This window comes from Podarcis tiliguerta, assembly GCF_965153285.1.
Source record: "Podarcis tiliguerta genome assembly, chromosome: 3".
Taxonomy (NCBI): Eukaryota; Metazoa; Chordata; class Lepidosauria; order Squamata; family Lacertidae; genus Podarcis; species Podarcis tiliguerta.
Genome location: NC_139536.1, coordinates 4,590,843 through 4,603,302, shown reverse-complemented (window position 1 = coordinate 4,603,302; position 12,460 = coordinate 4,590,843). Strand labels below are relative to the sequence as shown.

Here is a 12,460-nt window from a genome sequence, read left to right as displayed (position 1 = left end):
CCCTCGTTCTCTTAGAATGGCAATGGCGCCCATCTGAGAGTGCTGCATATCGTCGATATAATTAAATACAAAGTGGGCTGTACACCCCCCCGGGGGGAATTACCGGGGAGCAAGCGCTAAGAGGAAAGTGGGTGGCAGTGATTCACTGGAGGTGTAAATGGCTATCAGACTTCGAAAAGCTGGTATCACTGGGTCAAGTTCATCAGTTTTGTTCAGTAAATTAAGGTAAGGTAAAGGGACCCCTGACCATTAGGTCCAGTCGTGGCCGACTCTGCGGTTGCGGCGCTCATCTCCCTTTATTGGCTGAGGGAGCCGGCGTACAGCTTCCGGGTCACGTGGCCAGCATGACTAAGCCGCTTCTGGCAAACCAGAGCAGCGCACGGAAACGCCGTTTACCTTCCCACCAGAGCGGTACCTATTTATCTACTTGCACTTTGATGTGCTTTCGAACTGCTAGGTTGGCAGGAGCAGGGACCAAGCAACGAGAGCTCACCCCATCATGGGGATTCAAACCGCCGACCTTCTGATCGGCAAGTCCTAGGCTCTGTGGTTTAACCCACAGCGCCACCCGCGTCCCGTTCAGTAAATTAAATAGTTTTAATTGGGACTTTGAATGAACATGCAATTAACTGTTATCGTTCTGAATTTTCTGGTGCCGTTTCTTAGTGGGTCATGCAAACAGCTGTTCTGAGTGATGCTTTTTATAGAGGAGGGGGCATTGGGGGGGTGTTTATGGAACCTAGGGGGCAGTGACCTGAAAAGGTTTGAGAACCCCTGATTTAATGGGTCCCAGCAGTCAAGCGAAAGGAAGACCCGCTCTTAATAGCTCCTTCCCATCTCTACACCCTCCTAAGGACACTTTTCGGTTTATTTCTGTTATTGGTTTTTGTAGCCATCCTGCAAATACCTCGGGTTACAGATGCTTCAGGTTGCGTTTTTTCGGGTTATGGACCGCCGAAACCCAGAAGTACCGGAACAGGTTACTTCCAGGTTTCGGCGCATGCGCAGAAGCGCCAAATCACAACCCATGCGCCGCTGTGGGTGGCAAATGCTGTGGGTTGCGAACGTGCATCCCACATAGATCACGTTTGCAGCCTGAGCGTCCACTGTAATAAAAGCAAAACCATTCCATATCAGAATAAAAAGACTGCATTGCACACCAGTGTACCTTGAGTTTTTCAGTGCCGCTGACATTTAAATTAGGCTGCAATAAGGCTGTACAGTGGTACCTCGGGTTACAGACACTTCAGATTACAGACACTTCAGGTTACAGACTCTGCTAACCTAGAAATAGCGCTTCAGGTTAAGAACTTTGCTTCAGGATGAGAACAGAAATCGTGCTCTGGCGGCGCGGCAGCAGCAGGAGGCCCCATTAGCTAAAGTGGTGCTTAAGGTTAAGAACAGTTTCAGGTTAAGAACGGACCTCCGGAACGAATTAAGTACTTAACCCGAGGTACCACTGTATACCTTTGCACTGCTATGTCACTGCGTGTCCTGGTTTAATTTAAAAGCATTACAAAAAATCTTTAAAAACCAGTAGCCTGGCAAGTCTACACCTTGGCCTGTAGGATTCCCTTGACCTCTGGCGTTGCAGATGAATCCCTGTGATTTTTTTATAACTCCCTTGGGTGCCTTTTAATTCCGGATAAAAGCGGCACATCCATTTGGATGGAGAACGGAGGGCGTGCCTGTGGTTTTCTGTTTGAAGGATATAATCCTTAGAGCTGTTTGGTTAGTTAGAGCTCAACAGAGGAATTCTGGCTTTAGAAAACTTGAGCGGCACACGCCCTCTTGCCAGGTAACAACGCAGCGCATTCCTCCCAGATGTTCGCCTGCACATGCCTTACTTCAGCCTTTCCCAACCTTGTGCCCTCCAGAGGTTTGGGATCACCACCTCTGAGGCTGAGTGCGACTGATGGGAGTTGTACTGTATTTTTCGCTCCATAAGACGCACCCTAGAGGGAGAATGCAAGGGGAAAAATATTATTTAAAGGGAGTGCTGAGCAGAGCCTCAATAAAATAAAAGGTGTTGATCTCCCACTCCATAACTTTTACTAGAACCAAAACCTGCTGATTGCAGTGGCTGGCATATCCCTGCAGGAACATTTGCTATAACCCTGTAATTCGATCAAAGGTCATAGATTTGTAGAGATGGAAGGTACCATTTAGTCCAAAACCCCCTGAAGTGCGCGGATCTTTTGCATCGACCAGAGTTTTAATGGGACCCCTCCCTCCTTTCCAGGCTGAATTTGCCGAAAAAGAAAAAGAAGTCGGAAGCCGAGGACGACGACAAAGACAATTCAATGAAAGGAAGCAACAGTTCAGAGCAGCTGGATTTGGACGGGGACAGCTCCAGTGAGGTTTCCAGCGAGATTAACTTCAGCTACGAATATGCGCAGATGGAGGTCACCATGAAAGCTCTGGGTGGCAACGGTAAGGTGCATAACAACAACAAACAACAACAACAACAACAAGAATAATAATTTATTATTTATACCCCACTCATCTGGCTTAGTTTCCCCAGCCACTCTGGGCGGCTTCCAATTGTGTGTTAAAAGCAATACACCATTAAATATTAAAAACTGCCTTCAGATGTCTCTTAAAGATAAGATAGCTACTTATTTCCTTCACATCTGAAGGGAGGGCGTTCCACAGTGCAGGTGCCACTACCAAGAAGGCCCTCTGTCTGGTTTCCTGTAACCTCACTTCTTGCAATGAGGGAACCGCCAGAAGGCCCTCGGTGCTGGATCTCAGCGCCCGGGCTGAACGATGGGGGTGGAGACGCTCCTTCAGGTATACTGGGCCGAGGCCATTTAGGGCTTTAAAGGTCAGCACCAACACTTTGAATTGTGCTCAGAAACATGGGTGCTCTTGCTCTGAATTCATAGGTGCACTGAGCAAGCAATACATAGCAGCGTTGCCCGGGATTGCTCTCCAAAGCAATGCACCTGGGGCGAGGCTTGTAAGGAATGGCGCCTCTCTGCGGTTCTCTGTCTTCTTTGGCAATCCCTCGTAGCTGAGTAAGATTGTCTTCCATGAACACAGTTTTTACAGTGAGTCCATAAGTGACTGTGGAGGCTAATTCTGGATCCACACGTCCTTCCACAGTGGGGACATAGGTTTCCGGGCGGGAGTTGATCACGGTGTGGATTTGCCAAGCGTGCCTTCCTCTTAGCACGTTTCTCCCTTTTGTCCTGAGTTCGAGTGTCTTTAAAGCCCAGGGCACCTTTGGTCAAGGCTGTTCTCCAACTGGAGCGCTCGCAGGCCAGTGTTTCCCATTTGTCGGTGTTTATACTACATTTTTTTAGATTTGCCTTGAGAGAGTCTTTAAGCCTCTTTTGTTGACCACCAACATTGCGCTTTCCAGTTTTAAGTTGGGAATAGAGTAGTTGCTTTGGAAGACGATCATCAGGCATCCGCACAACATGAACAGTCCAACGAAGATGATGTTGAAGAATCATTGCTTCGACATGCGTGATCTTTGCTCCTTTCAGTACGCTAAGAAAAAAGCACACCAAGAACTCTGGCCAATATAAGTTTCAATAGTGGGAGTGGTCCCTACTCTCAAATCAATAGTCAATTGTAATGAAAACTAATCCATTCAAAAGTATGTATTCTGACAAGGATTAGAAACTAAATTAGAGATTACAAACACAAACAGAGATTTCAAACTCAAACTCATGAAGATATGTATAACACAATAATTTGTTACAGGATTAGAGATACAGTAAGAGTTTCTGGGGACGTGGGTGGCGCCGTGGGTTAAACCACAGAGCCTAGGACTTGCCGATCAGAAGGTCAGTGGTTTGAATCTCCGCGACTGGGTGAGCTCCCGTTGCTCGGTCCCTGCTCCTGCCAACCTAGCAGTTCGAAAACACGTCAAGTGCAAGTAGATAAATAGGTACCACTCTGGTGGGAAGGTAAATGGCGTTTCTGTGTGCTGCTCTGGTTCGCCAGAAGCGGCTTAGTCATGCTGGCCACATCACCCGGAAGCTGTACACCGGCTCCCTCGGCCAGTAAAGCGAGATAAGCGCCGCAACGCCAGTGTGATGGCCTGGGAATCTGATTCAGAGGCTGAACCAGAGGAATCCCAGCCTGCACAGGAGTCCCCGCGTCCAGGGCCGGCTGAACTGGGGCAGGGCCTTGATTCTGAAGCGCCTGCACCTGTGCCGGATCCTCAGGAGCAGGCACCAGGTGAATCCACTCTGGCTCCAGAGGCAATTGAGGACACATTGCCTACAGGTGGTCCTCTCCCAGCCCTGTCAGGGGAAAGTGAGTCTCCCCCTGGGTCCAGTAACCCACCGGCCTCTCCTGAGCTGAGGTCCTGGACCTCGCCCCACGGTAACCTCTCCCCTGGACCAGCACACCCAGAGTCGGCCACGACTGGACCTAATGGTCAGGGGTCCCTTTACCTTTACCTTTTAAGAGTTTCTGAAAGGAGATAAGTTCATGTAAGATTCGACGTGAAGGTGTTAGTTTCAATCACTGAACAGAAGTCAGAAGTCAATTATGAATCCAGTACGCTGGCATTAGTTTGCCTGTCTTCCCAAGCGATGGGAAAAATTTTTCGGAGACATCGTTGATGGAATGGTCCTCCGTAGATACCATTGAGCTCTGCGGACCCTGTGGCCCGCGTCTGACTGAAACAAACTCTTCCACTTTCCTAGATCCCATGCAGTCAATTTTGCAAAGCCTGGAGCAGCAGCACGAGGAGGAGAAGCGGACTGCGCTGGAGCGGCAGAGGCTGATGTACGAGCACGAGCTGGAGCAGCTCCGGAGGCGCCTTTCCCCCGAGAAACAGCACTTCCGCACCATGGACAGGTTCTCCTGGCACTCTCCCAATGCTCAGCAGCGACTTCGGCAGTGGGCGGAAGAGAGGTGAGTGGAGGGAATACAGTAGCTCAGTGGGAGGAGCACCTGCGTAGAAGTTGCATGGCCTATCACAGACTTGCTCTCAGCATGAGTGGGACTTATCCCTAGGTGAGCTGAGGACTGCAACCTTAGCCTTTTGTATTTTATAGGTGCATTGCGACCCCATTCAGGCACTATGACAAATCCATGGTTTGTTCATCAGGGACACGTTTTGGGCCTGTGTGCTCCGTCCTCCCACTTCCTGGTTCATACAAGCCATGGTTTACTGGAGCGGCGTGTGGTTCTCGGACGCTATTGGGCTTCCAAGAGCCCCAGCCATTATGGCCAGTGGTCTGTGATTATGTAATTGTAGTTCAACAACTACTTCAACAGCCACCGTTTCACCACCCATGTTTACCATGGTGTCCCAACAGGGTAAACTATGGTTAGTGATAACCATGGTTCGTCTTCAAACCATGATCTAAAAACCATAGTTCAAAGTGGCAAACTGCTCACCGTGAGCTCTTAAACAAGGTGGTCCCTCTAAATTTAGGAATGATAATGACAGTGGAAGATGCAAAACCGCTCCTGTCCCGTTCAGATACCAGCATAGTGGCCCCATAAACAGTTGAGCTTCTGATTAGATGTTTCAATTCGGCTGCATGCCATAGTGTAGTCGTATTACAACGTCCAGTACGAATTCCAAAACTGATCCTTGAGATTTGCATCCTTAGCAGCCGTTGAAACGCTCTTTTCCAAATCGCACGGTTTCCTCTTTCCCCAAAGGGAAGAGATGCTGACCCACAGCCTGAGGAAGCTGAGGGAGCAGATTATGAAGGCCAACTTGTACGTGAGAGAAGCCAGCTTCATCGCCGAAGAGATGGACAAACGGACGGAATACAAGGTCACCCTGCAGATCCCAGCCTCCAGCCTCAACGCAAACAGAAAGGTGAGGAACCTGACCAGCCACATTCATCGTCTATCGAGAATGGATTCCATCGGCCAGCTGGAATTTCGATGACTATTATGTATTGATTTAGAGCATTTGTATTTTTAGGCCCAAAATGGCAGCTTTAGTTAAAAAACAACAACCCCAAAACATACACCTTATTTATTTGCACGATCAGTTAGGTCCACCATGTGCTTTTACAACAGAATACAGTGGTACCTTGGTTTTTGAACATCCTGAAAACCGAACGTTTCGGTTTTCGAACGCCGAAAACCCGGAAGCAAATGCTTCCATTTTCGAACACGTCTCGGAAGTTGAACAGCTTCCACTGAGTTTCCTCCCCAATTTTCTCAATTGCATTTGCAGACAGCCCTTTGCGCCTCAGTTTTCAAACGTTTCGGAAGTCAAACGGTCTTTTGGAATGGATTACATCCGAAAACCGAGGTACCACTGTATGGGGTACAGTATAACACTGTACAGGGACACGGGTGGCGCTGTGGGTTAAACCACAGAGCCTAGGACTTGCTGATCGGAAGGTTGGCGGTTCGAATCCCCATGACAGGGTGAGCTCCCATTGCTTAGTCCCTGCTTCTGCCAACCTAGCAGTTCGAAAGCACGTCAAAGTGCAAGTAGATAAATAGGTACCTCTCCGGCGGGAAGGTAAACAGAGTTTCCGTGCGCTTCTCTTGTTCGCCAGAAGCGGCTTAGTCATGCTGGCCACATGACCCGGAAGCTGTACGCCGGCTCCCTCGGCCAGTAAAGCGAGATGAGTACCGCAACCCCAGAGTTGGCCACGACTGGACCTAGTGGTCAGGGGTCCCTTGACCTTTACCTATAACACTGTACAGTGGTACCTTGGTTTACAACCATAATCTGTTCTGGAGGTCCATTTGTAAACCAAAATACGTGGTAACCTAAGGCACGCTTTCGCCAATGGGGCCTCCAAATATTTTTTGTTCATAATCCCCCCCCCCCCAGAATGGGTTGCAATCCAAAAAAAGTTTGCAAACCGGGACACGCAGTTCTGGGTTTGACTTGCTTGTAATCCAAAACGTATGCAAACCAAGACATATGCAAACGAAGCTACCGCTGTATAGGGGTTTTCTTGAAAAATAAAGAGGTTAAGCTATCAAAGGCTTTCATCTTAACAAGCTGCCATTTGCCCTCGGTTCAGCCTACTGGTTCACGATATGCATTCTCTTCATAAACCTCTTGGGGGTTGTTTACTTAACAATTTGTTAAATAGATAAAGGATCAAATATCTTCTCCAGCATGTGCAATACTTATATTGCCTGCAACATGAAAACATTCCAGTTCTAGCTGCTCTTTGGGTGTATTATGAGTGAGTTTGCTTTGTGTCTTCAAGGAAATTCCATTCACATTCCCAAGTTGATTTTTACCTTGCCGTTTTATTTCTGCTCCCTGCCCCAATCTCCTCCTTTGTCCTCCCCCCCCCCCCCCGGCAGCGAGGTGCCGTCCTTAGTGAGCCGGCCATCCAAGTTCGGAGGAAAGGGAAAGGCAAGCAGATCTGGTCCTTGGAGAAGCTGGAGAACCGTCTGGTAGACATGAGAGACCTCTATCAAGAATGGAAGGACTGCGAGGAAGACAACCTGGTATGGAGCCGCCGCTTTTCCTGAGTAGCAGAACGGCTCTCTAGGTCCCTCGGACTACAGTTCCCACCAGTGGCCAGGGATGATGGGAGCTGAAGTTCCACAACATTGGTTCCTCGTCCCCGGCGTGTGGCGCTGCAGCGTGAGAGAATGTTAGGAACCGTTCAAATCTCGCCCCTGCCGTGGGTGCACTAGGCATAGCTGTCAACCGTCCCTTATTTGGCGGGAAACTCCCTTATCCCAGCGCCGTGTCCCGCTGCTGTCCCTTATTGATGATGTCCCTTAAATTTCCCAGGTTTCACGCTCGCCCGGCTCGGGAGGGAAGCAGCGTCTCGGCGTCCTCCGCCCCGAGAGAGAGCGCGCACACGAGCTGCCGCGTCTCCGTCTCTCCCTTTTCCCCCTCAGGGGCGCGTTGTGAGGAGACGGGTGGCGGCGGGCAGGCAGGCAGACCCTCTCTTGCGAGATTTCCGCCGCGCTGCCAGGGGAAGCCAGCGGCTGAGGAGGCGGCCTGAGGGAGGAGGAAGAGGAGGGGATGGGGAGGGACGCAAAAGGGCGGCACTTCAGCAGCCACCGCCGTGCCACAACCGCCTCATGCCGGGCTCGTGGGCGGCGTGGGCGAGAGTCTCCCTCCCTCCCTCCCTGCCTCCCTGCCTCCCTGCCTCCCTGCCTCCCTCTCTCTTGGGCGGGGAAGGGCCGATGGAACTCATGGTGCCAGGACGACAACAGCCCTGATGTGCTGCTTAGCATCCCCTCCAACCAGTGCAGCATCTTAAAGTAGTGATTTCCCCCTCTGCATCCCTTTCATAACTCTATTTTTATAAATCATTTGTCCATCCATAGTTCAAATTTTTGCTACATGTTTTCTGTCAATCCTACCAATTTATGTAACTCTGTACAATAGCTTTTCAACTATATTATAAACTTTCCCCATTCTTTATTAAAGGGTTCCTCTTCCTGGTTTCTAATTCTGCCTGTAAGCTTTGCCATCTCGACGTCGTTCATCAGTTTTCTCTGCCCCTCTTCTTTGGTCGGAGTTGTAGACCCTTAGGATCATCTAGTCCAACCCCCTGCAAAACACAGTCAGTGGCAGCAAAAGCAGCATGGCTCCATCAGTGGCGTATCTCTGCATAAGCTCACAAAATCCCTTATTTTGGCTGCTGATCCCTTATTTCCGAGGCTGCTGGTCCCTTATTTTCAAATCTGTAAGTTGACAGCCATGGCACTAGGTCAGCTCTTCCTGACACCCCCCAGATTGTTAATTGGACAGCGTCTAAAGGAGCAACAGAACAATCTGGCCATTGTAAAGAAATTCTGTCCTTGGTATGCCTTTCCCCCCCTTCTCAGTTTGATTCCCTGGCACCATATTTGTATAAATTAACTATCCCCAAATACAGACGTGCCTTCTTCACACTGGCCAGATTGGATGTGATGCCCTCAGCCGTACTTGAGGGCTGATACCAAAAGATTCCAACTGAGAAACGACTCTGCCCATGTGCAGATGGCAATCTGGAAACAGTGGCTCATGTTTCAATCGATCCATTATTAGGCATATCAGACCACACATTATAATACAGACACCATATGCAAATTGTGGAAAATACGAATTCAGCATAACAATTTGCATAAATAATACAGTACGACTCTATGACATCACTGACCAATCAAGAACCACTAAATCTCTCCATAATGGCCCAGTCTTTCCACATGGACAGCACTCAAAAATTTAGCCACTATTAAAGTAACTTGATCATTCCTGTCTGAGAGCAGGCCCTGAACCGTTGGCGGCATATAGCCGAGCCTGTTAAGTTGTAAGGCCTCTAACAATTGTCTGCTGGCACAAATGCCAAAATCACAAGAAAAGAAAATATGCTCCAACGTGTCAGGTTCCTGCCTACCACATTTGCAGAGACGCTCTGCTTCTGGGAGAGTAAATATCTTCCTCTTACCATCATCGAGGGAAACATATTAAATATGGTTTTTTTAAAAGTAATATTTATTAGATGTTTTATAGTTACAAAAATAAAAAAGGTAAAGAAAAACAATACAAAAATTCAACAATCAATACATCAAAAATAAAAAAAGAAATAGTACAACAAAATAACAAGAACAAAAACCAAAAACATTTAAAAGCACATCTAAATTTTATATCTTTATCTTTCATTTGCTTGTTTCCTCGACTTCCTCACACCTCCCTTTTTTGTATTCTAATTCAAATTAACTGGTTCAGCAAATCCTTTCCCTCTTTCTCAGTTTTTTGATCTATAATTTATCTTAACACAGTCTTGCTTTCAATTTTCCAGTTTCGCCCATTAACAATCAGTTTTTACATAATGCTTAATAACATTTCTGCTAAAACCATATAACTTCATTCCAGTATTCTTCTAACATTCATTAATTTTGCAATATTTCTGTAAATATAGTTTAATTTTTTTCCAATCTTCCTCCATCGACTCTTCTCCCTGGTCTCGGATTCTGCTGGTCATTTCCGCCATTTCCATGTAGTCCATCAGCTTCATCTGCCACTCTTCCCGGGTGGGTAGATCTTGTGTCCTCCAATACTTTGCGATGAGTATCGAAACATATTAAATCTGGCTAGCATAAACAGCCTGCGCAGTTCATGATTCTTCAGATTTGTCATGTAACCCTTTTGAAAATCTCTACACAAAGGGAGATTTAAAAAGAGAGGAGAGCAAGTGCTGTGCTTTGCAACCTCAAGAGTGGCTTATGCTCTCCTGTCCCCTTTATAAAGATCTGAGGAACGAGATCATCACCCCACTCTTACTTACCATCCCAGGCCGCCCATCTGCGGCCACGTTGTCCTTTCTTTTATCAGATCAAAATGATCAGAAAACACAGCAAAGGTTGCCAGGTTTATCGAGGGTGCAGTGAGATTAAGGGCCACTATCTGAACGCTAATCTTGGTCATCTGATTGTCCTTTTGACCCATTGTTGTCTTTTTAATTGTATATATTGCTTATTTTATGTTGCTCTGGCCGTTGGCTAACACGAATAAAGTTTATCTATCTATCCCCCGGATGTTGTTGGACTACAATTCCCAACATCCATTGGGCCACGCTGGCTGGGGCTGATGGGAGTTGTAGTCTCAGCAACACCCAGTGGGGACCCAGGTGTTTGGAAAGGCTGTATGAGGTGTGGCCTTGGGCCAGCCTTCCCCAACCGGGTGCCCCCTCCATAGATATAGTTTTAATAAAGCTTTTCAACATAACGGTAAAAAAAATACCAGAAACAAGACAACGAATAAGAAAGAAAATAAAGAAGAAAGCAAACAAGCAAATATATAAGAATGATAGAATAAAGGGAAAGAGAGAGATGAGTAAAAAGTGATGTCTGTCTGTTGTGCCTACAAGAGTTCCTCATAATACCATAATACCAGACTTTTAGAAGACATCTGAAGGCAGCCCTGTTTAGGGAAGCTTTTAGTGTCTGATGGACTACTGTATTTTAATATTTTGTTGGAAGCAGCCCAGAGTGGCTGGGGAAACCCAACCAGATGGGCGGGGTATAAATAAATTATTATTATTATTATTATTATTATTATTATTATTATTATTATATGTTCAAAATCCAGAGTAATATCTAGTTATTCTTCCCGCTGCTAGCTGATGCTCAATCCAGGCACCACAAGTTCATTCATTTCCCTTTCCATCCCAGAAGTCCAAAAGAGGTTCTTTGATTATTATTATTGTCTGCAAAGATCAGCCGTAATCTTTCTCCAGATATTTTGGACCACAAGGCCCCTGCCAGCACGGTCAGAGATGCTTTTTATTGAAATAGTACATCCATACGTCTTTAATTTACAATGTTGTGTAGCTACCCTGGGTTCCTCAGGGAGGAAGGGTGGAATAGAAAGCGGGATTTGCCGTCCTCAATCTTGTGAGATAGTGCCATGGCAGCTGCCTGTGGATCTGGTCACCATAGGGCTTTGCCACTTGTCTCCCTTTCGCGATCAAGGTCATGAGGTCGTACTTCCGGCGAGCGGATCCTTTCTACGATGAGCAGGAGAACCACAGCCTGATCGGCGTGGCGAACGTCTTCCTCGAGTCCCTCTTCTACGATGTGAAGCTGCAGTACGCTGTGCCCATCATCAATCAGAAAGGAGAGGTGAGTTTGAGTTTGGATTTGATATCCCGCCTTTCATTCCCCTTCAGGAGTCTCAAAGCGGCTCACATTCTCCTTTCCCTTCCTCCCCCACAACAAACACTCTGTGGGGTGAGTGGGGCTGAGAGACTTCAGAGAAGTGTGACTGGCCCAAGGTCACCCAGCAGCTGCATGTGGAGGAGCGGGGAAGCAAACCCGGTTCCCCAGATTACGAGACTACCGCTCTTAACCACTACACCACACTGGCTCTCAGTTTCTCCTGGGTGGCCGAAGCCAGGGGTCAGCAAACTTTTTCAGCAGGGGGCCGGTCCCCTGTCCCTCAAACCTTGTGGGGACCAGACTATATTTTGAAAAAAAGAAAAAAGAACGAATTCCTATGCCCCACAAATAACCCAGAGATGCATTTTAAATAAAAGGACACATTCTACTCATGTAAAAACATGTTGATTCCTGGATCATCCGTGAGCTGGATTTAGAAGACAATTGGGCCGGATCCGGCCCCCGGGCCTTAGTTTGCCTACCCACGCTCTAGGACAGGGGTCAGCAAATTTTTTCAGCCACGGGCCAGTCCTCCATCCCTCAGACCTTGTGGGGGGACGGACTATATTTTGCAAAAAAAAAAAAAAAGAAGAACGAATTCCTATGCCCCACAATTAACCCAGAGATGCGTTTTAAATAAAAGGACACATTCTACTCATGTAAAAACATGCTGATTCCCGGACCGGCCACGCGCTCTCTGTATTTACTGGTGGCGCCTCTTGGCATTCTGGGACTTTGCATAGAAATAGTGTACGGTTTGTCTTGGGTTGCATTTTTATTTTGGGTTCCTAAAAATCTCCCCCTCCTGGGTGTCAAAGTGGGAGTCAGGGGCGGCTCCCTGGCCGCTCAGCCCCCCCGCCACTCCTCAGCATCCATCCGGCTGGTCCGTGAC

At 47.6% G+C, this 12,460-nt stretch overlaps 1 protein-coding gene across 1 annotated transcript in view; it reads left to right on the top strand.

Moving 5' to 3' along the window:
* The window catches only part of KIF13B (kinesin family member 13B), a 184,690-nt gene that overhangs the window by 101,108 nt on the left and 71,122 nt on the right, over positions 1 to 12,460 (top strand). Inside the window, 6 exon segments of the mRNA XM_083432843.1 lie at positions 2,170 to 2,218; positions 2,220 to 2,433; positions 4,668 to 4,878; positions 5,638 to 5,800; positions 7,267 to 7,413; positions 11,383 to 11,532. Coding sequence (XP_083288969.1) covers positions 2,170 to 2,218; positions 2,220 to 2,433; positions 4,668 to 4,878; positions 5,638 to 5,800; positions 7,267 to 7,413; positions 11,383 to 11,532 — 934 coding nt within the window.